Source organism: Heterodontus francisci, chromosome 32 (genome assembly GCF_036365525.1).
Source record: "Heterodontus francisci isolate sHetFra1 chromosome 32, sHetFra1.hap1, whole genome shotgun sequence".
Lineage (NCBI taxonomy): Eukaryota > Metazoa > Chordata > Chondrichthyes > Heterodontiformes > Heterodontidae > Heterodontus > Heterodontus francisci.
In genome coordinates, this window is record NC_090402.1 from 52619941 (window position 1) to 52646280 (window position 26340).

The window sequence follows — 26340 nt, forward strand, 5'->3', positions numbered from 1 at the left end:
ACAAAAATTGGAAATCTGGAACTCTCTTCCAAAAGCTGTTGAGGTTGGGGGGGGTGGGGGGAATTGAAAATCTCAAAACTGAGATTGGTAGGTAAAGACATTAAGGGTTACAGAACCAAGGTGGGTAGCTGCATTCAGATACAGATCAGCCATGATCTAATTGAATGGTGGAACAGTCATCTCCTGTTTCTATCTATATTAAAAATAAATTGAGTTATTAGATGCCTTTTCACGCATTAAAAACAACTTATTGCCAGTATATCTTTCTTTTTAATCAACAGTTGATCATGTCTGTGAAAATGTTAAATTATACAGTCATTACATCTACAACCAAAAATAAGAAAATTCTATCAAAATCTGCATTGGGTATCACTATACAGAATTAGACTCTCCAGCTGAAGCACTACTGTATGTCCATTGCTATCTGACTTTTTTTTTTTAAAAACAATGTGCATTTCTCAGATTTGCAACAAAAGTGAATATTACGAATGGTGGAGCAACACGTTTGGCCATGTGACTGAATGCTGGCAAGTTTGATTTTTCCTTTCAGTTCAGTCTCTAAGTGCAAAATTCTCTAGTGCATATGCAATTTTGTTGAATAATATTTCCCTCATCTGGAATCCACTCCAACTATAATGTAATGCCAGGAATTTTCAAAACAAGACCAGTAATCAGCTCACTTGGAACTCATGCCCCCGTCCCCTTACTATTAATATCTGATATCACAGAGTGGTTCATCTCGACAGTCATGGAAGACTCAATTCATAAGTGCTTTAGTCGTGAACAAAAGGTTTGCATCACAGCCAGGGCTGCGACATTCTCCAAGGACACTGTTACTCTGTCAGTGAAGGTATTTGGAGTGTGCATTAAGTGTTAAGTGCAGCAAACAGTTAATTCACTTTAGAGATTCTAAAGGTCATTCAGATACTGTAGCCCCATCTATGTATAGGGTGGTTATTCAGAGGAGTCCATCAATAGCACATCTGGCTTTCGCAGTGTGAACCCCACTGCACAGTACTGTGGCATGGGAGCAATCTCATTCTGCAGTTGGAGGAGAGTCTGAAGTTCAGGAACAATGCACTATTAATAAACAGAAAACTGAAATGCTGGAAATACACAACAGTCCTGTTAGCATTTATATCAATGAAGAAATGACACATTAATGGTTTGGGTAGAAAGCTTTCGTTGAATCAGTTTCTGACCAAGGCACTGTACACAAAAGGTTAATCTGTTTTTCTCTCCCAGTAATGACAGACCTGCTGCATGTTTCCAGTTTATTTCTTGTTACCTCAACTGCATTATCACAAACTACTAGTGAACAGCAACACTTGTTTTGGGGGGGTGGAGGGATGGTAGTTGGACAGCAGCTGCCTGGACAACATGTCTGGCTTGAATCACCCAAAGGCATCTCCACAAAAACAGGTAGGTAAAGCTACAATTCAAACTTTGGCCCTTAGGAAGAAAAAATAATGAAAGCATGTAGATTGTAACCCCAACTTAAATGGATTATTTTTGCTAATAAAGTGCAGCCTTTATACAGATCAGTCTGGTAAAATAATTTTAAGCACACCATGATGGCTTATGTGCAGTTACAACACTGGCTCAACTACTTCAATTGCAACCTTAGAACTGTACATCCCCCACTTTGCGCCCCCCCCCCCACCCCACAGAAATGGGATGCTTTCATTGCTCTCATCCTCCACCATTATTCATCCCTCGGGAGATAATTCCGTAACTATAGGTACAAGTGCTTTTGTACTTAGACATATGTTCACATGAAACTGAGCTGAGACCTCTTGAAAATCATTTCCATTTACAGTCAACAGACAGGAATCTTTAATTACCCACAGTTGGTCAGGACTCAGGCCCAGAAGTGAAAGGAGTGTGTGTTAACCTGCTGTGTCTTGTCTGCAGGTTTCTATTCCAACATGAATAATGGGTTCAAAGGGAGACATTTCTGAGGTAATCAAATTGCAGCCAGACACAAGCAAGGCAAATTGTGTTTATGATTATATTTTACTGGAGTGTATACAGAATTAATTTAGTGGTCGAGATATTTCTCCCTACACATTCATTGCTCTATTTCTCTCTCCTGATCTAATACAATTTTCTGATTAGAACTCAGTTTATTTTATAACAGTAAGAATAACAGTCTCTCAACTACTACAAAATTCTACTTCCTTTTGGAACAGAAGATACATTGCCCAAGTAATGAGTATTCTGCTGCTCTCAGTTTCTGTGGATCAACCAAAGTTCATTATCTGAACGATTCGGTCACCATCACAGGATAAAGAAGTTATTTCCACTTGAGACCTATCTGGAAATTGTGACACAGCAATCAAAGCATCCCTACAAACCTAATTCTGCATTTTTAAAACCTACCTCTTCCCACTCTCCCCATCACCCCCATTCAGAGCTAATGTAAAATCCAAACACAAAATGCCTTCCTGTATACAATTCAACCACCTTGTGGTGAGATTAGAGTTAATAATTAATCGTTCTTTTTCATTTGCCTCCAGTAAAGCCAATAGGCACTGCTGGATTGAAGTTAGTATTAGCACTAACTGCTTCCCAGCTCTGACACACACAAGCTCAGTTGCGGAAGAGCAGCCTTCAAGCCAACGCTTGGATTGCTGTACTCCCCACTGGAGACTAAAGTGGAATGTTGTGTGTCCTGTCCCCAGTTACATGGGTACCATTGATTGCACCAAGTACACAAGGGTTACAGCAGAATTTCAAGGTCCCAGTTGTTCTATTAACTGAGGACCTTCCTAGTAGGATCTGGGAATCCAATTTAGTGCCGATACTAATAATGAAGTCCAGGTATATGATCAGGAACAATGTCTAGATGCGAATCAGGTGATGATTGTGTATGGCTGTTAACATCAAACTCTCTGGCAAAACCTTAGAAATTATTTCTGCTTCAATTTTAACACTCTCCAGCATCCAACTCTGAGTTAATGTCAATGTCCCATATAAAGGTGACAATACAGATCCGTGGCCCTTTATGCAGTGTGCACAATGCGTGTTCAGGCCAAAAGCTGCACAAAGACAGAAGGAAGAGCTTTGTGCTCAGTCACTGACTATTTGAAACCAGTGAAAGTTTAACATCTGATAGTCTCAGCCTGAGGTACCAAGCTTCCACTTCAGTGTAACAGCTGCATGCACAAAAAACCAACTCCACTCACTCTCGCCCTTCCATATTTAGAAATTCCCTCTCACAGTCCTAGCTGCCCACTGAATACATGGCACTAAATATGTTTCACAAAGTAGTTCTGAAAAACTCCTGTCTTCAAACTCTGGAAGGAGGTTAGCACTCCCACTGCTCACTCAAACAACCCTCCACCCAGCTTGACCTCACCAGGAGGCCCTCACAAGTCCGAGTGCCAGGATATTTACAATATTAAAGAAACAGGAAATAATCACAGAAAATGGAAATGGTTATAGTCCTGGGGAAACCCCGTGACCAGGACCACCACCAGTAAAAACTGTGGCACAGTGGAAATGACACAATACAGTACATACATCCAGGACCCAATGTACAACATTGTAAATGGGAATGCAACTGGAACACAGTCAATCCTGAAAACACGACCCAGGGTCTGGCCCTCATATAGGCCCAATACTCTTAAGGACAAAGGTGGCCAAGGCCAAAGCACAGGATAAAAGTTAGTTTTTCTGTGAGGAATTGAATGGTCATTGTCATGTGTACGGGCTTCAGTGTCCATGGCAGTGCTCAGGAATGATTTAGAAATATAGGTCACAGCCCTTAGAGAGCAAGTGCAAACATAGCAAACTCAGTGTGCAGGCAATTGGTGTCCGAATCTCAAAGCTGCCACATACATGCCGTGTGGGCCTCACATGTAGTCCGGAGACTGGTTTCCTCAGAGGTACAGGAGAAATCCAACATGGCGTGGAGGAACGAAAGATCAACTTGCCCCAAGAGAAACCTCAGTCCTGGGATATGGCCTGCAAACTGCAGTGAGGGAGATGGGCTTTTCAAAGGACGTCTGACTACATATCAGATGGCACGCAGCTGGCTTTTGCCATTTCAGGACTTCCTGCTAAGTCAATCCCAAGTGTTGGAGCACTCAGTTACCATTCCCAGGTCCCGTCTCCTTCAGGTCAGAAGTACAGGGCTGGCTCGCTGCTGTAATCAGAGTGGGAGCTGCTGTCCGCTGGCGTTAGCTGAGGGAAAATGAAACAGAAGTGAGTGCTGGGCACTATTAAATACATGTTAGGACAGTGTAGGATTCAGGAGAGGGTAAAGGCAACCTTGATGGTTATATCTGGGATCCAGCCATCCTAGGATTACTTTTTATACCTGCCCACTTCTTTTATGATTTGTGTACGTGTGTACCCAAGAAGGAACAGAGGGCCCATTACAGACCAGAGCATAGCTCTGTGATCACACGTTCTTGAATGCAATAGTCCAGTAGCATACCAAAGTAGTGTGCTACAGAATACATACATGCATGTGATTCCCCTGCCAGTATGTCAGATCTCAGCTGGACTGCTCACATGATGAGCCCAAGGTAGGCACATCCCTGATAAGCTGGTATTCATACAGCCCGGCAGTCAAACTCAATTGCTGCACAAACTCACCATGTCATCTTCGGTTGTGGATTCTGTATCCTGCAGAGAGCTGTCCCCATCAGAAACTGATTCATCGAGCTTCTGTTCCTGCCATGTGTTGAATGATACTGCATGTTTAGGAGTGTAGTTTGTAAAGGCTGCATGGAAAGTGGGAGGGAGAATGACAGGAAAAGAGGGAACGACAAAAATCATTAGCTTTTAGAGAAGTCTGGAATATCAGATCCTAAATGGCTCACCTGAAATCATATCAAATCATGGGTACCATAATATGTACCCATATTGCACATTATCCTGTGGAGTGAGTGAATCCAGAGCATAACTCTGCCAGGTGAGCATTGCTGTGTGCCACATGAAACTTTACACCAAAGCAGCTCAAAACCTTTGAATTTCACAGGACTGAAATCACAATTAAGTTGGGAACGTGATGCAATCTGTGGATCATTCACCAGTGCCAGGATCTGATCTATCTGAAGGTAGCATGCACCTCAAAAGCATCTCAAGGTCTGCTCTTCATTCAGTCTTTATATAGCTCGTGCCTCCCTCTGTTATTACCCCCAAGACTGCTGAAGACCACAATGAAAATCACATTAACTGAACATTAATGGCAACTGTTTTTTCTTCCTGGGGAAAAAAATCTGATTTATGCAAGATTTCCAACCAGTAACAAGTGAGGTGAAGACAGTACCGAACAGCCTGAAGTTTAAACTACTGATAGCATCATAACGAAATGCCACATGTTCTTTGTGTTGTACCTCCTCAACAACAGCACACAGCAATCTCTGAAATAATCAAACACTGCACTGATCAAGAAGATATTAAAAAACCTGATGTACAACACACAGCTGAGTCACCACTATGTTTTATTTATTTAGAGATACAGCACTGAAACAGGCCTTTCGGCCCACCGAGTCTGTGCCGACCATCAACCACCCATTTATACTAATCCTACACGAATCCCATATTCCTACCACATCCCCACCTGTCCCCATATATTTCCCTACCACCTACCTGTACTAGGGGCAATTTATAATGGCCAATTTACCTACCAACCTGCAAGTCTTCGGCTGTGGGAGGAAACCGGAGCACCCGGCGAAAACCCACGCAGACACAGGGAGAACTTGCAAACTCCACACAGGCAGTACCCAGAATTGAACCCGGGTCGCTGGAGCTGTGAGGCGGCGGTGCTAACCACTGCGCCGCCCGTTTTTAAAATACAAGTTGTTGCTGTTGTTCTTCTTCCACCATAACTCATTATGTACCTGTTGTTGCCGTGGTAGCCAGTATAATCAATGAGGTTTATGTCTACCAACCAACACCAGATTAAGCAACAACTTGCCTTCATTTAGTGCCTTTAACATAACAGAACATCCCAAGATGCTTAACAAGAGTCTTATCATTAAAAACATCTTTGACACCAAGCCACAGGAGATATCAGGACAGATGACCAAAAGCTTGGTCAAAGTAGGAGGTTTTAAGGAGCATCTTAAAAAGAGCTGGAGAGGATTGGGGCAGGGGAAAGCCAGAGATGCGAGTCAAGGCAGCTAAAAGCACAGCTACCAATGGCGGAGGCAATTTAAATTAGGAATGCATAAGAGGCCAGAATTGGAGGAGTCCAGAAATTTTGAAGGCTCGTCAGGCTGGAGGATGTTAGAGATAAGGCGGGGCATGACCATGCGGGATTTGAAAATAAGGATGAGGACGTTAAAATTGAGGCATTGTTGGACCAGGAGCCAGTGCAGGTCAGCATTTACAGTGGTGATAGGTGAACGAGACTTGGTGTGAGTTAAGCGACGAGCAGAGTTTTGGATGAACATAAATTTATGTAGATTGGAAAATGGGAGGCTGGCCAAGACAGCACAATGGGAGGCTGGCCAAGACAGCATTGGAATGATCAAGTCTAGAGGTAGTAAAGGTTTTCAGCAGCTAATGAGCTGAGACAGGGCCGAGGTCGGGCAGAGGTGAAAGTAGGCAGTTTTGATGGAGACACATCATTGGTTCTGACCACTGACCCACACTCACCATAACACTATCTGCCCAATCACTAACTCTCATCCAGTTTAACACAACCAGCCCCAATCAATGACTAACCTATTATGCCCAGCTAAGCACTAGTGATCACTCCTAGTGAAACATTATTTGATGTGCCTACCAACTATGTCCAACTACTTAGCCTGTGCTAAACACTACTCCCCAGCTCCATCGAGAAGCATTCAGCTAAATAGCATTCATCATCCATTATTTTCTTCTATTCTTAAAGTATCTCATGTACTCTCTCCTGGGCTTCAGTCCCTCAGTCAGTGATCATGGTTTACTCCTGCAAGAGCTGGCTCACAAACTCTCCATCAACAGTTGCCTAGTTTGCTTTCGCATGATCAACATGATCACATGAAAAACAAGAGCAAAACAACTGGACATCAAAACAGCTCATCTGCTAGTCCTATTTTGAACTTTTTGATTCACTTTCAATTTCTCTTTCCTGTTTGCCTTTGTGTGTATTTAAGGAGATTTGCAGTACCCTGTTGCAGGCACTGGGCAGCGCTATCACTCCAGTTCAGCCTGGAAGCCAAAACTGGGTCTCAAATATAACTTCCAACACTCTGCCACAAAAGAACATTTTTCATGACAATAAATATTTAGAGCAAGCCACTCACTGAGAATAAACTAAGATTTGTACTTTTACCCCAATTTTTATTACGCAAAACAACTGTTCTTGAAATTCAAAACTATACAAATAATAGGATTAACTACGATAACTGAAAATGAACAAGGTTATGCTGCGGTTTCAACGCTGAACCCTCCCCTCTTTCATCCACAAAACCCAACAGTGACTTCTCCCCACTCTGTGCACTTTTAGTCATCACGGTGCTGTATAAACCAGCCGAAAACTGCAGCTGATTAGTAGCAGTCTCTCTCTACACCACAAAGCATTCAGCCAAAGTGTTTCACCTAAGCCTGAGGTTCATTTTTTCAGTTCTAAGCTCCTCCTGTGGATGTTCTGGCAACATCTGCTGGGGGATTCCCTTTGTCAAAGAGGTCATCTGTGCTTCCCAGTCTGGATATGCTGGTTTTGTAAAGATGGACTCTGACCACGTTTTATCTTTTTTCCCACCCTCCAACACCAGAGTGACTGCTCAACAAGTGGCCCATATCGGAGGGCTCCACACAGGATGGAAACAGCTGCTGAGCCAAACCAAATTCAGTGACCTCTTTCTCCATCCTCTTTAAACTAAAAAAGAAATGGGATCAAGGTGGGGAATGCTTGTGCTGTGGAACAGGACAACATTTTCCATTTCTGGCAATTAATGTCAGCATCAAGCACTCCCAGGTCAGATATAGCACACAGTCATTGCCCTTCAACTCTGCCAAACACTGTGCTTTCTTTCATTCACTGTTGCTAAACTATCAGACTGCTTATTCAACATCCAGTACTGGATGAGCAGAAATTTCCTCCAATTAAATATTGGGAAGACTGAAACCACTGTTTTCGGTCCCCAGTCCAAATGTCATTCCCTAGTTACTGACTTCATCTCACTACCTGGCAACAGTCATAGATTAAGCGCTTCTGACCTTCATATGCATGCCATTACTAAGACCGCCTATTTCCACCTCCTTAACATTGCCTGACTTCGCCCCCGTCTTAGCACATCTGCTGCTGAAATCCTCATTCATGCCTTTGTTACCTCTAAACTTGACGATTCCGACACGTTCCTGGCTGGTTTCCCACATTCTACTCTCTGTAAATTCGAGGTCATCCAAAACTCTGCTGCCCATGTCTTAACTCGCACCAAGTCCCATTTCCCTATCGCCCCTGCGCTCGCTGACCTGCAATGGCTCCTGGTCAAGCAATGTCTTGATTTTAAAATTCTGATGAAGGGTCACTGACCTGAAATGTTAACTCTGCTTTTCTCTCCACAGATACTGCCAGACCTGAGTATTTCCAGCACTTCTTGTTTTTATTTAAAATTCTCATCCTTTTCAAATCCCTCCATGGCCTCGCTCCTCCCTATCCGGCTAATCTCCTCCAGCTCCACAACCCTCCAAGATATCTGCACTCCTGTAATTCCGGCCTCTTGTGCATCCCTGATTTTAATCACTCCATCACTGGTGGCCACTCCTTCAGTTGCCAAGCTCTGAAAGACCCTCCCTAAACCTTGTCTGCCTTGCTTCCTCTGTTAAGGCACTCCTTAAAACCTACCTCTTTGGCCAAGCTTCTGGTCATCTACCCTAATATTTCCTTTTGTGGCTCGGTGTCATACTTTGGTCTTCACTATAAAGGATACAAGTAACATCCCAGAGATATCTGTAAATCAGGAAATGGAAGGGAGGGAAGAACTCAAGAAAATTACAATCACCAGGGAAGTCGTACTGTGCAAATTGTTGGAGCTGCGGGCTGACAAGTTACCAAGTCCTGATGGACTTCATCCCAGGATTCTAATAGAAGTGGCTAGTGAGATAGTTGATGGGTTGGTTTTAATTTTCCAAAATTCCATAGATTCGGGGAAGGTTCCATTAGACAGGAAAATAGAAAATGTAACTTTATTTAAAAAGGGAGGGAGACAAAAAGCAGGAAACTACAGGCCAGTTAGCTTAACATCTGTCTTAGGGAAAATGTTAGAAGCTATTAAAAGACGTAATAGCAGGGCTATTACGTAATAGAAAAATTTGAAGTAATCAGGCAGAGTCAATATGGTTTTGTGAAAGGGAAATTATGTTGAACCAATTTATTGGAGTTCTTCGAAGCAGTAACATGTACTGTACTTAGATTTCCAGAAGGCATTTGATAAGGTACCACATCAAAGGTTACTGTGGAAAATAAACGCATGGTGTAGGAGTAACACATTGGCATGGAGAGAGGATTGGCTAGTTAACAGGAAACAGAGAGTAGGCATAAATGGGTCATTTTCTGGTTGGCAAGATGCAATGAGTGGTGTGCCACAGGGATCAGTGCTGGGGCTTCAACTTTTTATAATTTATATAAATGAACTGAATGAAGGGACCAAAGTTATGGTTGTTAAATTTACTGATGACATAAAGATAGGTAGGAAAGTAAGTTGTGAAGAGAACATAAGGAGGGTACAAAGGCATAAAGACAGGTTAAGTGAGTGGGCAAAGATCTGGCAAATGGAGTATAATATGGGAAAATGTGTAGTAGTCCATTTTGGCACAAAGAATAAAAAATAAGCATATTATCTAAATGGTGAGAGATTACATAGGTCTGAGATGCAGAGGGATCTGGGTGCCCTAATGCATGAATCACAAAAGGTTAGTATGCAGGTACAGCATGTAATGCGGAAAGTTAATAGAATGTTATCGTTTATTGCGAGGGGAATCGAATAACAAAGTGGAGAGGTTGTGCTTCAGCTATACAGGGCATTGGTGAGACCACATCTGGAGTACTGTGCACAGTGTTGGTCTCCTTATTTAAGGAAGGACGTAAATACGTTGGAAGCAGTTCAGAGAAGGTTTACTAAACTGAAACCTGGAATGGGAATCTTTTGAGGAAGGTTTGGACAGGCTAGGCTTGTATCCGCTCACGTTTAGAAGAGTAAGAGGTGACTCAATTGAAATATATAAGATCCTGAGGGGTCTTGACAGCGTGGATGTGGAAAGGATGTTTCCCCTTGTGGGAGAATCTAGAATTAAGTGTTACTATTTAAAAATAAGGGGTCGCCCATTTAAGACAGAGACAAGAAGAAATGTTTTCTGTCAGAGGGTCATGAGTCTTTGGAATTCTCTTCCTCAAAAGGCAGTGGAAGCAGAGTCTTTAAATATTTTTCAGGCAGAGGTAGATAGATTCTTGATAAGCAAGGGGATGAAAGGTTATCGGGGGTAGGCAGGAATGTGGAGTCGAGGTTACAATCAGATCAGCCATGATCTTTCTGAATGGCGGAGCAGACTCAAGGGGCCAGGTGGCCTACTCCTGTTCCTAATTTGAATGTTTGTATGTTCTAGAAGCTTCTTTAAAGCGCCTTGGGAAGTTTTATTACATTAAAGGTGCTGTACAAATACAAGTAGTTGTTTTTCTTGTTATTTCAATTGAAAGCATGCTGATTGCACCAATATGAATTTTGCTCTTGTAGCAGCCATCCTCCTGGGCTTGCTGCTGCGGAATGCCAGTTTACTGCTCAAGTTTATTTATTTACCGACCACCTGGCAACATGGTGATGAGTGCAAGGGATTGAAGCTCTCCTGAACTCACCATTCAGTTGTCAGGAATGGAAACAGCATCTCTAGTGAAAGAGAACATATCACAATAATTTGGAGTAACTACCTTTCATAGAGAATGGAGGCTCCAGAGGATGGAAGTTGCCATGCACTCCTATTTGGGACACATACCTGAGGCTAGGGTATTAGTCCGCAAAGGGCTGCTTGATGACGTTGGAGAGCTGGTGTAGCTGGGACGTGGAAAGAAGAATGTCGAGGACTGCTCTTCCTCATCGTCGTCACTCTCCTCAGACTCCCCCTCTTGAATGAGCGAGTTCTCAGATGGATACTCGAATGTCGTGTGCAGACTGGAATCGTTGAAAGAAATCTTCATCTGGCAAGAGAAGAAAAGGAGATGGGAAGATCAAACCAGGCATTGACCTCACGCAGCCTCCTCCCCGAAATATTGAGGCTCAGACAGACCTCACTCAGCCTCAAGAAAAACAATCTTGCCCCAGTATTGCAGCTTCAACTCAGACTACACACCTCCCACTTTCAAATTTCTCCTCATCCACCTACACAAAGCATAATGGCAGCTGAGGTGTCAGAGAGATCATCCCGGTTTCTCATTTAGCTGAATCAGTATTTTTTTTAAATATACAAATTAACCATCACAGAACAGGAAACATGCATCAGTCCATTGTGGGGATGGTAGCTTAGTGGTATAGGACTAAGAACTAGGAGGTTGAAAATTCAAAACTAGTAAACAGGATCTAATGAATCTGGTAATTCATAAAAGGGCACCAGAAAAAACTAAGACCAGAAAAGTTGTCAGATTGTAGTAAAAACCCTAACTGGTTCACTGAACTAACTTTCCAATCCCATCCAGTCTAGCCAATTTGTGACTCTAGTCCCATGGTATGTGATTGACACTTAACAGCCTCTGCAGTGACCTAACAAACCACTCGGTCAGTTCAACTAGGGATGGGCACGAAATGCAAGACTTGTCACCATCACCCACAATGAGAACAAAAACATTTTACACACTGGAACTTACTATACTTTTCTGTGCAGATTTGCAATAAATCCTGCAGAAAACGTGGGTTTCCACACAGAGTGACCTATACAGAAGTCTTGCCTCAACCTGCTCACAGTAATTATTAGTCATTTGCTCTTTGATCAAGATTCCAGGATAAAATAAAGCCTTCCATCGCAGTGAATAATGCTTGCTAAACAATTATCCCAGCAAGGAGAAACAATTTAGTGTGGCTTGGACACAATGATTTGGTTAATGTGAGGCTGCAAGATGAAAAGGGTCCAATAGGAAGAGTCTGAAACCTTTTCATGAATTATTTTTTATTCGTTCATGGGATGTGAGAGTCACTGGCTCGGCCAGCATTTATTGCCCATCACTAATTGCCCTCGAGAAGGTGGTGGTGAGCTGTCTTCTTGAACCGCTGCAATCCTTGTGGGGTAGGTACACCGATAGTGCTGTTTGGAAGGGAATTCCAGGATTTTGACCCAGCGACAGAGGAGGAATGGTGAAATAGATCCAAGTCAGGATGGTGCGTGACTTGGAGGGGAACTTGCAGGTGGTGGGTGTTCCCATGCATCTGCTACCCTTGTCCATCTAGATGGTAGAGGTCGCAGGTTTGGAAGGTGCTGTTGAAGGAGCCTTGGTGAGTTGCTGCAGTGCATCTTGGAGATGGTACACACTGCTGCCATTGTCTGTTGGTGGTGGAGGGAGTGAATGTTTGTGGATGGGGTGTCAATTAAATGGTCTGTTTTGTCCTGGATGGTGTCAAGCTTCTTGAGTGTTGCTGGAGCTGCACCAATCCAGGCAAGTGGAGATTACTCCTTCACACTCCTGACTTGTGCCTTGTAGATGGTGGACGTGCATTGGGGAAGTCAGGTGGTGAGTTACTCGCCACAGAATTCCTAGCCTCTGACCTGCTCTTGTAGCCATAGTATTTAAGTGGCTGGCCCAGTTCAGTTTCTAGTCAATGGTAAGCTCCAGGATGTTGATAGTGAGAGATTCAGCAATGGTAATGCCATTAAACATCAAGGGGAGATGGTCATTGCCTGGCACTTGTGTGGGCGAATGTTACTTGCCACTTATCAGCCTAAGCCTGGATATTGTCCAGATCTTGCTGCATTTCTACACAGACTGCTTCAGTATCTGAGGACTCACGAATGGCGAACATTGTGCAATCATCAGCGAACATTCCAATTCTGACCTTATGATGGAGGGAAGATCATTGATGAAGCAGCTGAAGATGGTCAGGCCTAGGACACTACCCTGAGGAACTTCTGCAGTGATGTCCTAGAACTGAGATGACTGACCTCCAACAACCACAACCATCTTCCTTTGTGCTAGGTATGACTCCAACCAGGGGAGAGGTTTCCCCGATTCCCATTAACTCCAGTTCTGCTGGGGCTCCTGATGCCATATTCTGTCAAATGCTGACTTGACGTCAAGGGCAGTCACGCTCACTGCATGCAGAACAGGAAGGAAGGAAGGCCCCATCTGCAAGACGAGTCTCTGGTTTGACAGTACGTATGTGGAGTCTCTCAGTGAGGGGTCAGGAGCGGTCCAAAGTAATTCAGTTGCACCAGAGAGCTCAGCCCATGGCTCTCTGTGTGCAACAGCTCAAGGCAGAAATTCTAAGAACAAAGAAAATTACAGCACAGGAACAGGCCCTTCGGCCCTCCAAGCCTGCGCCGATCCAGATCCTCTATCTAAACATGACGCCTATTTTCTAAGGGTCTGTATCTCTTTACTTCCTGCCCATTCATGTATCTGTCTAGATACATCTTAAAAGACGCTATCGTGCCCGCGTCTACCACCTCCGCTGGCAACGCATTCCAGGCACCCACCACCCTCTGCGTAAAGAACTTTCCACGCATATCCCCCCTAAACTTTTCCTCTTTCACTTTGAACTCGTGACCCCTAGTAATTGAACCCCCCACTCTGGGAAAAAGCTTCTTGCTATCCAACCTGTCTATACCTCTCACGGTTTTGTACACCTCAATCAGGTCCCCCCTCAACCTCCGTCTTTCTAATGAAAATAATCCTAATCTACTCAACCTCTCTTCATAGCTAGCGCCCTCCATACCAGGCAACATCCTGGTGAACCTCCTCTGCACCCTCTCCAAAGCATCCACATCCTTTTGGTAATGTGGCGACCAGAACTGCACGCAGTATTCCAAATGTGTCCGAACCAAAGTCCTATACAACTGTAACATGACCTGCCAACTCTTGTACTCAATACCCCGTCCGATGAAGGAAAGCATGCCGTATGCCTTCTTGACCACTCTATTGACCTGCGTTGCCACCTTCAGGGAACAATGGACCTGAACACCCAAATCTCTCTGTACATCAATTTTCCCCAGGACTGTTCCATTTACTGTATAGTTCACTCTTGAATTGGATCTTCCAAAATGCATCACCTCGCATTTGCCCTGATTGAACTCCATCTGCCATTTCTCTGCCTAACTCTCCAGTCTATCTATATTCTGCTGTATTCTCTGACAGTCCCCTTCACCATCTGCTACTCCACCAATCTTAGTGTCGTCTGCAAACTTGCTAATCAGACCACCTATACTTTCCTCCAAATCATTTATGTATATCACAAACAACAGTGGTCCCAGCACGGATCCCTGTGGAACACCACTGGTCACACGTCTCCATTTTGAGAAAGAAGTCACTTGAAATTTTCCTTAAGGGAATTAAGGGATATGGGGATAGTGCAGGAAGGTGGAGTTGAGGTAGATGGTCAGCCATGGTCTTTTATTGAATGGCAGAGCAGGTTCAAAGGACCGGATGGCCGACTTCTACTCCTTTTTCTTGTTATGTTCATTTAACAATACAAAATGAAAATCAAAAACAAAGAAAAATCCCTATTGGGGGCCAGTATTTCTGGCTTTTAAAAATAGGCAGGTATTTCTCGAGTGAGCCTCATCATACACTCCCTGTTACCTGCCCAAGGGATTACAAGTAATGCAGTAAAATATTTTCTTCAATACAACAGAATAAACATAAGAAATAGGAGCAGGAGTAGGTCATTCGGCCCCTCAAGCCTGCCCCGCCATTCAATAAGATCATGGCTGATCTGCCCCAGACCTCAACTCCTCTTTCGTGCCAGCTCCGAATAGCCCTAAACTCCCCAATATTTCAAAAATCTGTCTACCTCCTCTTTAAATACTTTCAGTGATCTAGCTTCACAACTCTCTGGGGTAGAGAATTCCAGACATTCACTACCCTCAGAGAAGAAATTCCTTCGCATCTCAGTTTTAAATGAGTGCCCCCTTATTTTGTAACTATGTCTCCTGGTTTGAGATTCCCCCACTAGTGAAAACATCTTCTCAACATCTACCCTGTCAAGCCCCCTACGTTTCAATATGCATGCATTTATATAATCCATTAAATGTAGAAAAATGTCCCAATGCACTTCATAGGGAAGCAAGGAGAAAAACAGATTCCAAGCCAAAGAAAGAGGCATTAGGATGGATAACCAAAAACTTGGTTAAATAAGCAGGTTTCAATGATGGAATTCCAGAGCATGGGCCTTGGCAGCTGAAGGCATGGCTTCCAATGCAGGGTTAAACAAGGGGATGTACAAAAGGGAGAGAGAGTTTGGAGGGAGGGGAGGTATTGTAGCACTGCAAGACGTTACAGAGACAGCCAGGGTCAAGGCTATGGTGCAATTTGAACACAGGACTGAATTTTAAATTTGAGACACTACCTCCCAGTTCCTCAAATGAGGTTACAGTTGACGGACAAATGGGACTTGATGTGGGATAGGATAGAGGTAGCAGAGCTTTGGAAGAGTTGAAATTTGAGAGTGAGGAAGGGAGGTCAGTGCCAACCCTGTTTAAGTGATTTCTGTCATGTTTTCTCCCTTCAGCTGTGTCGGGCTTCTCAGTCCTAGGTACAGTAACAGTCTTAGTAATACAGCAGTAAATCAGCAGAATTAAATTGTAAACAATGTCACTAATCCAATCACATGGCTCAGGGAAGCACGTTAAGACAGAAGCCTATTCAAATCCCAGGGATTTGCGCTACAGGACAGTGCGCTTAACATATTTTAGATTTTAAACACTTCACGTTCAGTTGTAAGGAAAACCAGGAGGTGGTGAGCACGTTTACAGAAATGGAACGAACCATTCATTGCTTCCAGATAGGTATTGGATATCAGGAGCTAATGCACCTCAGCTTTGACATGATATCAATGACCTGGATGCACAATTCATGTCAAGTCTGAGCCTCACCAGTTCATTTACCCCTTCCATGGGGTCTCTGTTGAATCAGTCTACATACATCATACTTTGCGGGAGTCTACAATTTTGTGTACCAATTATTTCTCTGCAGGGACACTGCAATCAAAAATCCGTCAAATAATCAGATGAATTCTCGCATACCACCAGCATAGCTCCAACACAACAATCGTCAACACTCTACGGCACAAAACATTGTTCACATAGGCTCAGCTGTGAAAAGGGAGGAAGGGAGAAATCAACAGATAAATAAATAATAAAGCTCAGCAACTACAGGCTAGTCAGTTTAACTTCGGTGGTGGGAAAACTTCTAGAAAAAATTATTCAGGACAAAATCAACAGTCACATGGACAAATGCGAGTTCATGAAGGAAAGCCAGCACGGATTTCTTAAAGGAAAATCATGTTGAACTAACTTGCTGGAGTTTTTTTTAAAAGGAGGTAACAGAGAGGGTTGATGAGGGCAATGCTGTTGATGTGTTGTATATGGACTTTCAAAAGGCGTTTGATACAGTGCCACACAACAGGCTTGTGAGCAAGGTTATAGCTCATGGAATAAAATGGACAGTAACAACATGGATGCAAAATTGGCTAAGTGACAGGAAACAAAGAGTAGTGGTTAATGGATGTTTCTCGGGCTGGAGGAAGGTTTTTAGTGGAGTTCCCCAGGGACCCTTGCTTTACCTGATATATATTAATGGCTTGGCCATGTGAGCCGCATGGAAGATGGCAGGATCCCCAAAGACACATTGTACAGCGAGCTCGCCACTGGCATCAGACCCACCGGCCGTCCATGTCTCCGCTTTAAAGACGTCTGCAAACACGACATGAAATCCTGTGACATTGATCATAAGTCGTGGGAGTCAGTTGCCAGCGTTCGCCAGAGCTGGCGGGCAGCCATAAAGACAGGGCTAAAATGTGGCGAGTCGAAGAGACTTAGTAGTTGGCAGGAAAAAAGACAGAGGCGCAAGGGGAGAGCCAACTGTGCAACAGCGCCGACAAACAAATTTCTCTGCAGCACCTGTGGAAGAGCCTGTCACTCTAGAATTGGCCTTTATAGCCACTCCAGGCGCTGCTTCACAAACCACTGACCACCTCCAGGGGCGTATCCATTGTCTCTCGAGATAAGGAGGCCCAAAAGAAAGAAAAAAGAATTAATGACCTAGACCTTGGTGTACAGGGCACAATTTCAAAGTCTGCAGATGATACAAAACTTGGAAGCATTGTGAACTGTGAGCAGGGTAGTGTAGAACTTCAAAAGGATATAAGGCAAGTTGGTGGAATGGACAGACAGGTGGCAGGTGAAGTTCAATGCAGAGAAATGTGAAGTGATTCATTTTGGTAGGAAGAACATAGAGTGATAATATAAAACAAAGAGTACAATTCTATAGGGGTGCAGGAGCAGAGGGACTTGGGTGTATATGTGCATAAGTCATTGAAGGTGGCAGGACAGGTTGAGAGAGCTATTAATAAAGCATACAGTATCCTGGGATTTATTAATAGGGGCACAGAGTACAACAGCAAGGAAATTATGTTGAACTTGTATAAGACACTAAAACAAGAAATGCTGGAATCACTCAGCAGGTCTGGCAGCATCTGTGGAAAGAGAAGCAGAGTTAACGTTTCGGGTCAGTGACCCTTCTTCGGAACTGACAAATATTAGAAAAGTCACAGATTATAAGCAAGTGAGGTGGGGGTGGGGAAAGAGATAACAAAGGAGAAGGTGCAGATTGGACCAGGCCACCTCACATGTGGACAGAGTAGAGAGAAACTGTTCTCACTCATAAAAGGACCAAGAACAAGAGGGCACAGATTTAACGTATTTGGTAAGAGGAGCAAAAGTGACATGAGGAAAAACTTTTTGACACAGCAAGTGGTTAAGGTCTGGAATGTGCTGCCTGAGAACATGGTGGAGGCAGGTTCAATTGAAGCATTCAAAAGGGAATTAGCCAGTTATATGAAAAGGAAGAATGTGCAGGGTTATGGGGAGAAGGCGGGGGAATGGAACTGAGGGAATTGCTCTTTCAAAGAGCCAGTGTGGACACGATGGGCCAAATGGCCTTCTGCACTGTAGCGATTCTGTGAAATCTGGTCATTTGTAGGCTTGCATCAGAAAATGACCACAGAAGCAGCCAGATGGTCATAAAAACTCAACTAGTTTACTAATGCCCTTTAAGGAAGGAAACCTATCTGATCTACTCTACACCTGGCTTCAGTCCTACACTATACGGTTGACTTGTCATGCCTTCTGAAAGGGTCCAGCAAGCCACTGAGTTGTACAAACAAATTGCTTTTTGAGGCAGCCTAACATCAACTTTTTCACAGCAACCAGGGATGAACAAAAATGCATCTTGCCAGCAACATGAAAATTAATATTGAGCAAAATCTAAGCAGTCATCAGAGATATAGTCAAAGCCCTTACCAAGCATTCATTTATACAAACCAAGAGAAAAGGAAGCAGCTCATAAATTGTCCATCATACTAGTCCATTTAACTGTTCATTCAGCAAATCAACTGAAACAAACACAGCATTAAACACTCTCTTCTGAACGGTGCTTTTGTGTCTCAAAGTCAGGAAGTGAACAAACTCCATTCAGTGTGCTCAAATTAAAAACCCGCTCAACGTGGCGCATTCAATACAACTGGAGTGCGGCTTGGGATTCCAGCCTAATTGTAAGTGGAGTCAAACCAGCACCGACGGACAAAAGTTAAATTTAGTGACTAAGTGTCTTTGTTTCCAATGCAAGATCCAGGTAATGCTCACAGCACAAGAGTGGTTAACAGAGAAAATAAGATCCCCTTTTTCACAAACACAATTCATTCAACAGTATAAGTGTGCCAAAAGTTGTGTATTTGCACACAAAATAAATCTCACCTACAATAATTGTAACGAACATCATTCATTGAGAGTGTTGCTCGGCAGTACATTGTGACCAGCGAGGCTCACGGTAGCTTAGTGGTAATTTCGAAAGGATCATAGAAGCAGCTATTTTGGGCCAATACATTCACTCTAGTCTATATTGTTAGATAGTAGGCCCTACACAATTGAGCAGGCCCACGGTGCAAATCCAACAGCAGCAGAGACTAACATGGAGATCTTCACATTAGCCAAGGGTATAGAGTCCTGCAGGAATGAACATATCCTAGGTTCCTTTTTTTTTTTGCAGATTAGAGAAAAGTCAGGAGACTGAAAGCTCAGTAGAAGCTGATCCACGTATAATTTGCAGCTTTCAAATTAGCATTGCCAGCAACCTGGCTGTTTGCTTGGATATTTAACCTGAAGTAGGCACCTTGAAAGATCAGCAAGTTTATTCAGCAAGTAGCTGAGCCAGATTGACTTGGGTCTCTGGTTTGATCCGTAGTCTGCACTGTTAGCTGATCTCAGCTAGAGTGGAGATAGGTGAACTAGAGTTGGACTTGGCTCCTTGGGTTAGTGAGGAGGAGCAGTAAGAATCAGCCAAGATTCCCTCTCCTGACTGCCATGTGTGGGAGTGAATCACAGGTAAGAACAAGATTTGACTTGATCTTTCTGGCCCTCTGACTGAATGGCCGAGGGACACTCATAATCAAGGTTTACCAATAAATCATGGTTATTTGGATGAGGTGCCAGACAACACCCATGTCACCATTCTACACCATCAAGTCAATAACTTCAAGTGGAAATTAATAAAAAGCCTTCAGTGAAATGCCCAGCATCAGTGATATCATATGTGTCCTGTTAGTTGCAGTAAACAATATTGTTAATAAGGAGTAACAGCCTTACATACAGAGACATCTTGGATTTTGCACTTCGAAATGGATCATTTATATATAATCCAAAAAAGCAGTGGTCCTAACATTGAGCCTTGGGGAACACTACTGTCTACCATCCTCCAGTCTGAAAAACATTTACCGCAACTCGCCGTTTTGGGTCCTTAAGCCAATTTTTTTATCCAAGCTGATACTTACCCTCCAATTCTATAAGCCTCAATTTTGTTAACCAGCCTTTTATGTGGTACTTTGTCAAATGCTTTCTTAAAATCCATATGGTCAACACCACAGCATTCCCTTCATCAACCTTCTCTGTTACTTCCTCAAAAATGCAATTAGATTAGTCAAACCTGATTTGCCTTTTACAAATCTGAGCTGGCTCTCCTTAATTAACTCAAACCTCTCTAGGTGCCTGTTAATTTTTGCCCTGATTATTGTTGCTAAACCTTACCCACCACTGATGATAAACTGACCGGTCTGTAGTTACTAGAAATGTCCTTACACCCTTTCTTAAGGGGGCCAACATTTGCCACTTTCGAATCCTCTGGCATGTCCCTGTATCCAGGGAAGATTGGAAGATTATGGCAAGCCCATCACTATCTCCACCCCTACTTCCTTAGCAACCTGGGAGTGAAAGTAATTGGGGAAGCGGTGGCATAGTGGTAATGTCAATAGACTAGTAACCTAGAGCCTCAGGCAAATACTCTGGGACATGAGCTTGAATCCCAAAACGGCAGATGGTGGAATTTGAATACAATTACTATATCCGGAATTAAAAAGCTTGTTCAGTGGTGACCATGAAACCATTGTCGATTGTTTTAAAAACCCATCTGGTTCACTAATGTCCTATAGGAAAGGAAAATCAACCATTTTTACCTGGTCTGGCTGACATGTGGCTCCAGACCCACAGCAATGTGGTTGACTCAAAAATGCCCTCTGAAATGGCCTAACAAGCCACTCAGTTGTATCAAACCGCTACAAAGTCTGAGAAAAGGAATGAAACTGGATGGCATCGACCTAGCACCGCAAACAACAACGGCAAACCCAGCTGTGTCGACCCTGCAAAGTCCTCCTTACTAACATCTGGGGACTTGTGCCAAAATTGGGAGAGCTGTCCTACAGACTAGTCGAGCAACAGCCTGACATAGCCATACTCACAGAATCATACCTTGCAGACAATGTCCCAGACATCACCATCACCATCCCTTGGTATGTCCTGTCCCACTGGCAGGACAGACCCACCGCAGGTGGCAGCACAGTGGTATACAGTCAGGAGGGAGTTGCCCTGGGAGTCCTCAACATTGACTCCAGACCCCATGAAGTCTCATGGAATCAGATTAAACATGGGCAAGGAAACCTCCTACTGATTACTACCAAAGCCCCCCCTCGCTGGTGAATCAGTGCTTCTCCATGTTGAACACCAATTGGAAAATACACTGAGGGTAGCAAGGGCACAGAATGTACTCTGGCTGGGGGACTTCAATGTCCATCACTCAGAGTGGCTCGGTAGCACCACTACTGACCGAGCTGGCCAAGTCCTAAAGGGCATGCTGCTAGACTGGGTCTGAGAGAAAAACCTACTTGACCACTTCCTCACCAATCTACCTGTCACAGATGCATCGGTCGATGACAGTTTGATAGGCGTGACCACCACACAGTCCTTGTGGAGACGAAGTCCCATCTTCACATTGAGGGTACTACCACTTTGCTAAATGGGATAAATTTCAAACAGATCAAGCAACTCAAAACTGGGCATCCATGAGGCTCTGTGGACCATCAGCAGCAGCAGAATTGCATTCAACCACAATCTGTAACCTCATGGCCCGGCATATCCCCCACTCTACAATCACCATTAAGCCGGGGGACCAACCCTGGTTCAATGCAGGAGGGCATGCCAGCAGCAGCACCCAGCATACCTAAATATGAGGTGTCAGCCTGGTGAAGCGACCACACAGGACTACTTGCGTGCCGAACAGCAGAAAAAGCATGTGATACACAGGGCTTAAAAAAAACCCAAAACCAACCAATCAGAGCTAAGCTCTGCAGTCCTGCTACATTCAGTCATGAATACTGGTGGACAATTAAACAAATGACAAGAGAAGGAAGCTCCACAAATAGCCCCATCCTCAACGATGGAGGAGCCCAGCACATTAGTGCAAAAGACAAGGTTGAAGCATTTGCTTCCATCTTCAGCCAGAAGTGCCAAATGGACGATCCATCTCGGTCGCCTCCTGAAGTCCCCAGCATCACAAGTGCCAGTCTTCAGCCAATCCGATTCGTGCCACGTGACATCAAGAAACGACTAAAGGCACTGGATGCTGCAAAGGCCCTTACAATATTCCGGCAATAGTACTGAAGAACTGCGCTCCAGAACTTGTTGCGCCTCTAGCCAAACTGTTCCAGTACAGCTACAACACTGGCATCTACCCAGCAAAGTGGAAAATTGCCCAGGTATGTCCTGTACACAAAAAGCAGGAAAAGTCCAACCCAGCCAATTACCGCCCCATCAGTCTACTCTCAATCATCAGTAAAGTGATGGAAAGTGTCATCGACAGTGCCATCAAGCGGCACTTGCTTAGCAATAACCTGCTCAGTGACGCTCAGTTCGGGTTCCAGCAGGGCCACTCAACTCCTGACCTCATTACAGCCTTGGTTTAAACATAGACTAAAGAGCTGAACTCAAGAGGTGAGCTGACAGTGACTACCCTCGACATTAAGGCAGCATTCAACCGACTACGGCATCAAGGAGCCCTAGCAAAACTGAAGACAATGGGAATCAGGGGAAAACTCTCCGCTGGTTGGAGTTATACCTAGCGCAAAGGAAGATGGTTGTGTTTGTTGGAGGTCAATCACCTGAGCTCCAGGACATCACTGCAGTAGCTCCTCAGGGTAATGTCCTAGGCCCAACCATCTTCAGCTGCTTCATCAATGACCTTCCTTCAATCATAAGGTCAGAAGTGGGGATGTTCGCTGATGATTGCACAATGTTCAGCACCATTCGCGACTACTCAGATACTGAAGCAGTCCGTGGAGAAATGCAGCAAGACCTGGACAATATCCAGGCTTGGGCTGATAAGTGGCAAGTAACATTCACACCACACGAGTGCTAGGAAATGACCATCTCCAACAAAAGAGAATCTAACCATCTCCCCATGACATTCAATGGCATTACGACTGCTGAATCTGCCACTATCAACATCCTAGAGGTTACCATTGACCAGAAACTGAACTGGAATAGCCATATAAATACCGTGGCTACAAGAGTAGGTCAGAATCTAGCGGCGAGTAATTCGCCTCCTGACTCCCCAAAGCCTGTCCACCATCTACAAGGCACAAGTCAGGAGTGTGATGGAATACTCTCCACTTGCCTGGATGGGTGCAGCTCCAACAACACTCAAGAAGCTCGACACCTTCCAGGACAAGGTAGCCCGCTTGACTGGCCCATTGACGAACATTCAAGCCCTCCACCATCGATGCACAGCGGCAGCAGTGTGTACCATCTACAAGACGCACTGCAGCAACACACCAAGGCTCCTTAGACAGCACCTTCCAAACCCATGACTTCTAGCAACTAGAAGGACAAAGGCAACAAATGCGTGAGAATACCACCACCTGCAAGTTCCCCTCCAAGGCACACACCATCCTGACTTGGAACTATATCGGCATCCTTCACTGTTGCTGGGTCAAAATCCTGGAACTCCCTTCCTAACAGCACTGTGGATGTACCTAACCCACATGGACTGCAGCAGTTCAAGAAGGCAGCTCACCACCACCTTCTCATGGGCAATTAAGTGCTGGCCTGCCCAGCGACAGCCACATCCCATGAAATGAATTTTAAAAAAGTTACCAGTCTCTGGCGCCTCTCAGCCACTTTTGTCAATACTTTAAAACAATATTTCTTGGGTGAATAGTAGCACAGCAGCTTAGACACTGGTCTTTTATCTCGGTGATCGAGGTACAAATCCAGCCAAGAGTAGGGGGAGAATGTCACCTCTATCTGCAAGAATGCATTTGGCCTGTGCCCACCCAATGGCCTAACATGGTGCAAAGTTGGCAGTCTATTTTGGAGAACACAGGATGGCTTGTTGGGGAAATACCACACTGATGCAGTACGACTGATCTCTTCTAGGTGGAATCCAAGGATGTTATTGGAACAGAGTAAAAGCACTGCACTGAACCATTATTCCGCTGACTTCAGGATGCTTGGGGCACCTAACATGTGCCTGAAATGCGAAGTGCAGCAACAAACGACAAACACTAACAGAAATTTGATGAGCACTAAATTCACACAAAAGGCCACTTAAAATAAAGGGCCAGCTGCGCGAGACTGTTTTAGATTTGGAATTAGGCAGCAGGTATTTAAGGAGTCAAGTTCAATTTTGGAATGTACTGTGTATTACCATACAAGTCTCTGGGTTGCTCATAAAGCCTGTCTGTGCTGTTATAAGATGACATCAGTGTGCGACCAACATTTCCTTTTTTAGAAAAAAAAAGTTGAGGACAATATTTCTCAGCGAACAACTGAAAGCAGCCAAAAACATTCTCTGCATTTTAAAAACTATAATCTGATAGGAGTTTAGCTCCACTATATGTAGGACCCACCCCTTCCTCCATGCATGTACCATACAAGTTTTTTCTCCAGATCCTACAAAATAAAAAGCAAGCCTCAGGCCTGTAAGAAAGGTCAGGTGATGCTGGGGTAAAAAGGAGTATCTGGATTTACACTGTTGCCCTCTGAATCCCACCTGCACTAAATAAGTACCAGATTTACTGAACCCCAACATACATGGACAGTACAGGCGTCTGTCCTGTGCTGTTATGGCTTAAAATTACTGTTGGTTTCTGTGTTTTCTTTCATTTCTACTTGTGCCAAGATTGAATTTTGCCAAGTTCAATGCCATAATATACCAGACTCTTTTCACACAGGAACTCTGTGACATTCTCAGTCCGGTCACAGGAACACGAGACAAAGAAAACTGGAAAAATTCCAAAGTAGTGATATAGCTGACACACAGCAAACTTGCCAAGTGCCACTGCACTCTGACCTGTAAAGTTTGCTCGGTAGTTTTCTTCTCTCCTACTTCTTGTGGCCCTTAACACATCACCCCATTCCTCATGCCATGCAGCTCACAAGCTTCTGGCTATCCTGCTCTATACTCAAGATCAAAAGGTATAAAGTAGCTCTCTTACACTGCAAGTACCATTTTGACACCAGTACATGCTTTAGAGTGGTGAGTACAGTTGCCAGCTAAGTAGGCATGCTTTTATGCCACTCATAACAGTACACCAACTCAATAATAGGCTGAGAAAAGATGGATCATGATACTATCTCCATCACTTTGAAAATGGTGTCAAACTCTTACCTTCCGGGAGCAGAGCGGAGAGGCGCGGAGCGGACCTGTGGGGAGAATGCAGGGAGCGGAGCCGATAAACCGACCCCGAGGCCCAGTCTCTTACCTTCTGGGAGCAGAGCAGACCTATGGGGAGAACGCCAGGAGAGAAGCCTATAAATCGACCCCGAGGATCGAGGCCCAGTCTCTTACCTTCCAGGAGCGGAGCGGATCTGTGGGGAGAACGCCGGGAGCGGAGCCTATAAATCAACCCCAAGGATCGAGGCCCAGTCTCTTATCTTCCGGGAGCGGTGCGAAGAGCTCTTACAGCGCCGGAGTTTTGAAAAAAAAAGGCGTCAGAGGAGAGCTGCAAGGTGATTGGTTGGTGAGTAGCAGCTGTTAGAATATCTTAAAAAAAAATAAGGGGAAAGTTTTTTTTGTTGGAAAAAAAATCTCTCGTGATAAGGTGAGGACTACTAAAGTGTTTTTTTTTTAAGGACTTTAGTTTGAAGTGGGTAGAACAAGGCCCCTAGTATAATTAGTATTTTTTAATGAAGGGAGTAACTAATTAACCTAAGGGTAAGTCATGGCAGGAGAGCTCAGCCCCGTGACGTGCTCCTCCTGCTCTATGTGGGAAATCAGGGACGCTTCCAGTGTCCCTGGTGACCATGTGTGCAGGAAATGTATCCAGCTGCAGCTACTGGCTACCCGCATTACAGAGATGGAGCTGCAGGTGGATTCACTGTAGAGCATCTGCAATGCCGAAGAAGTCGTGGATAGCATGTTTAGTGAGGTGGTCACACCGCAGGTAATGACTGCACAGGCAGAAAAGAGATGGGTGACCACCAGATGGAGTAGTAGGCGCAGGAATATAGTGCAGGAGTCCCCTGTGGCCATCCCCCTCTCAAACAGATATACCGCTTTGAATACTGTGGTGGGGGGGGGATGACCTTCCAGGGGAAAGCAGCAACAGCCAAGTTCGTGGCACCACGGAGGGCTCTGCTGCACAGCAGGGGAGGAAAAGGGTTGGAAGAGTAATAGTGATAGGGGATTCCATCGTTAGGGGTGCAGATAGGCAATTCTGTGGCCACAAACGAGCCTCCAAGATGGTACGTTGCCTCCCTGGTGCTAGGGTCAAGGATGACTCAGAGCGGCTGCACGACATTCTAAAAGGGGGAGGGCAAGCAGCCAGAGGTCATGGTCCATATTGGTACTAATGACATAGGCAGGAAGAGAGATGAGGT

General features: G+C 44.4%; 1 protein-coding gene across 1 annotated transcript in view; it reads right to left on the bottom strand.

Moving 5' to 3' along the window:
* Nucleotides 1-257: 257 nt before the first annotated feature.
* Nucleotides 258-26340, bottom strand: part of tprn (taperin) — a 103852-nt gene continuing 77769 nt past the window's right edge. The window contains exons 2-4 of the mRNA XM_068012806.1: nt 10933-11134; nt 4606-4733; nt 258-4188 (exon numbers count right to left, since the gene is read on the bottom strand). Coding sequence (XP_067868907.1) covers nt 4126-4188; nt 4606-4733; nt 10933-11134 — 393 coding nt within the window. The 3' untranslated portion in view covers nt 258-4125. The remainder of the gene's footprint in view (nt 4189-4605; nt 4734-10932; nt 11135-26340) is intronic.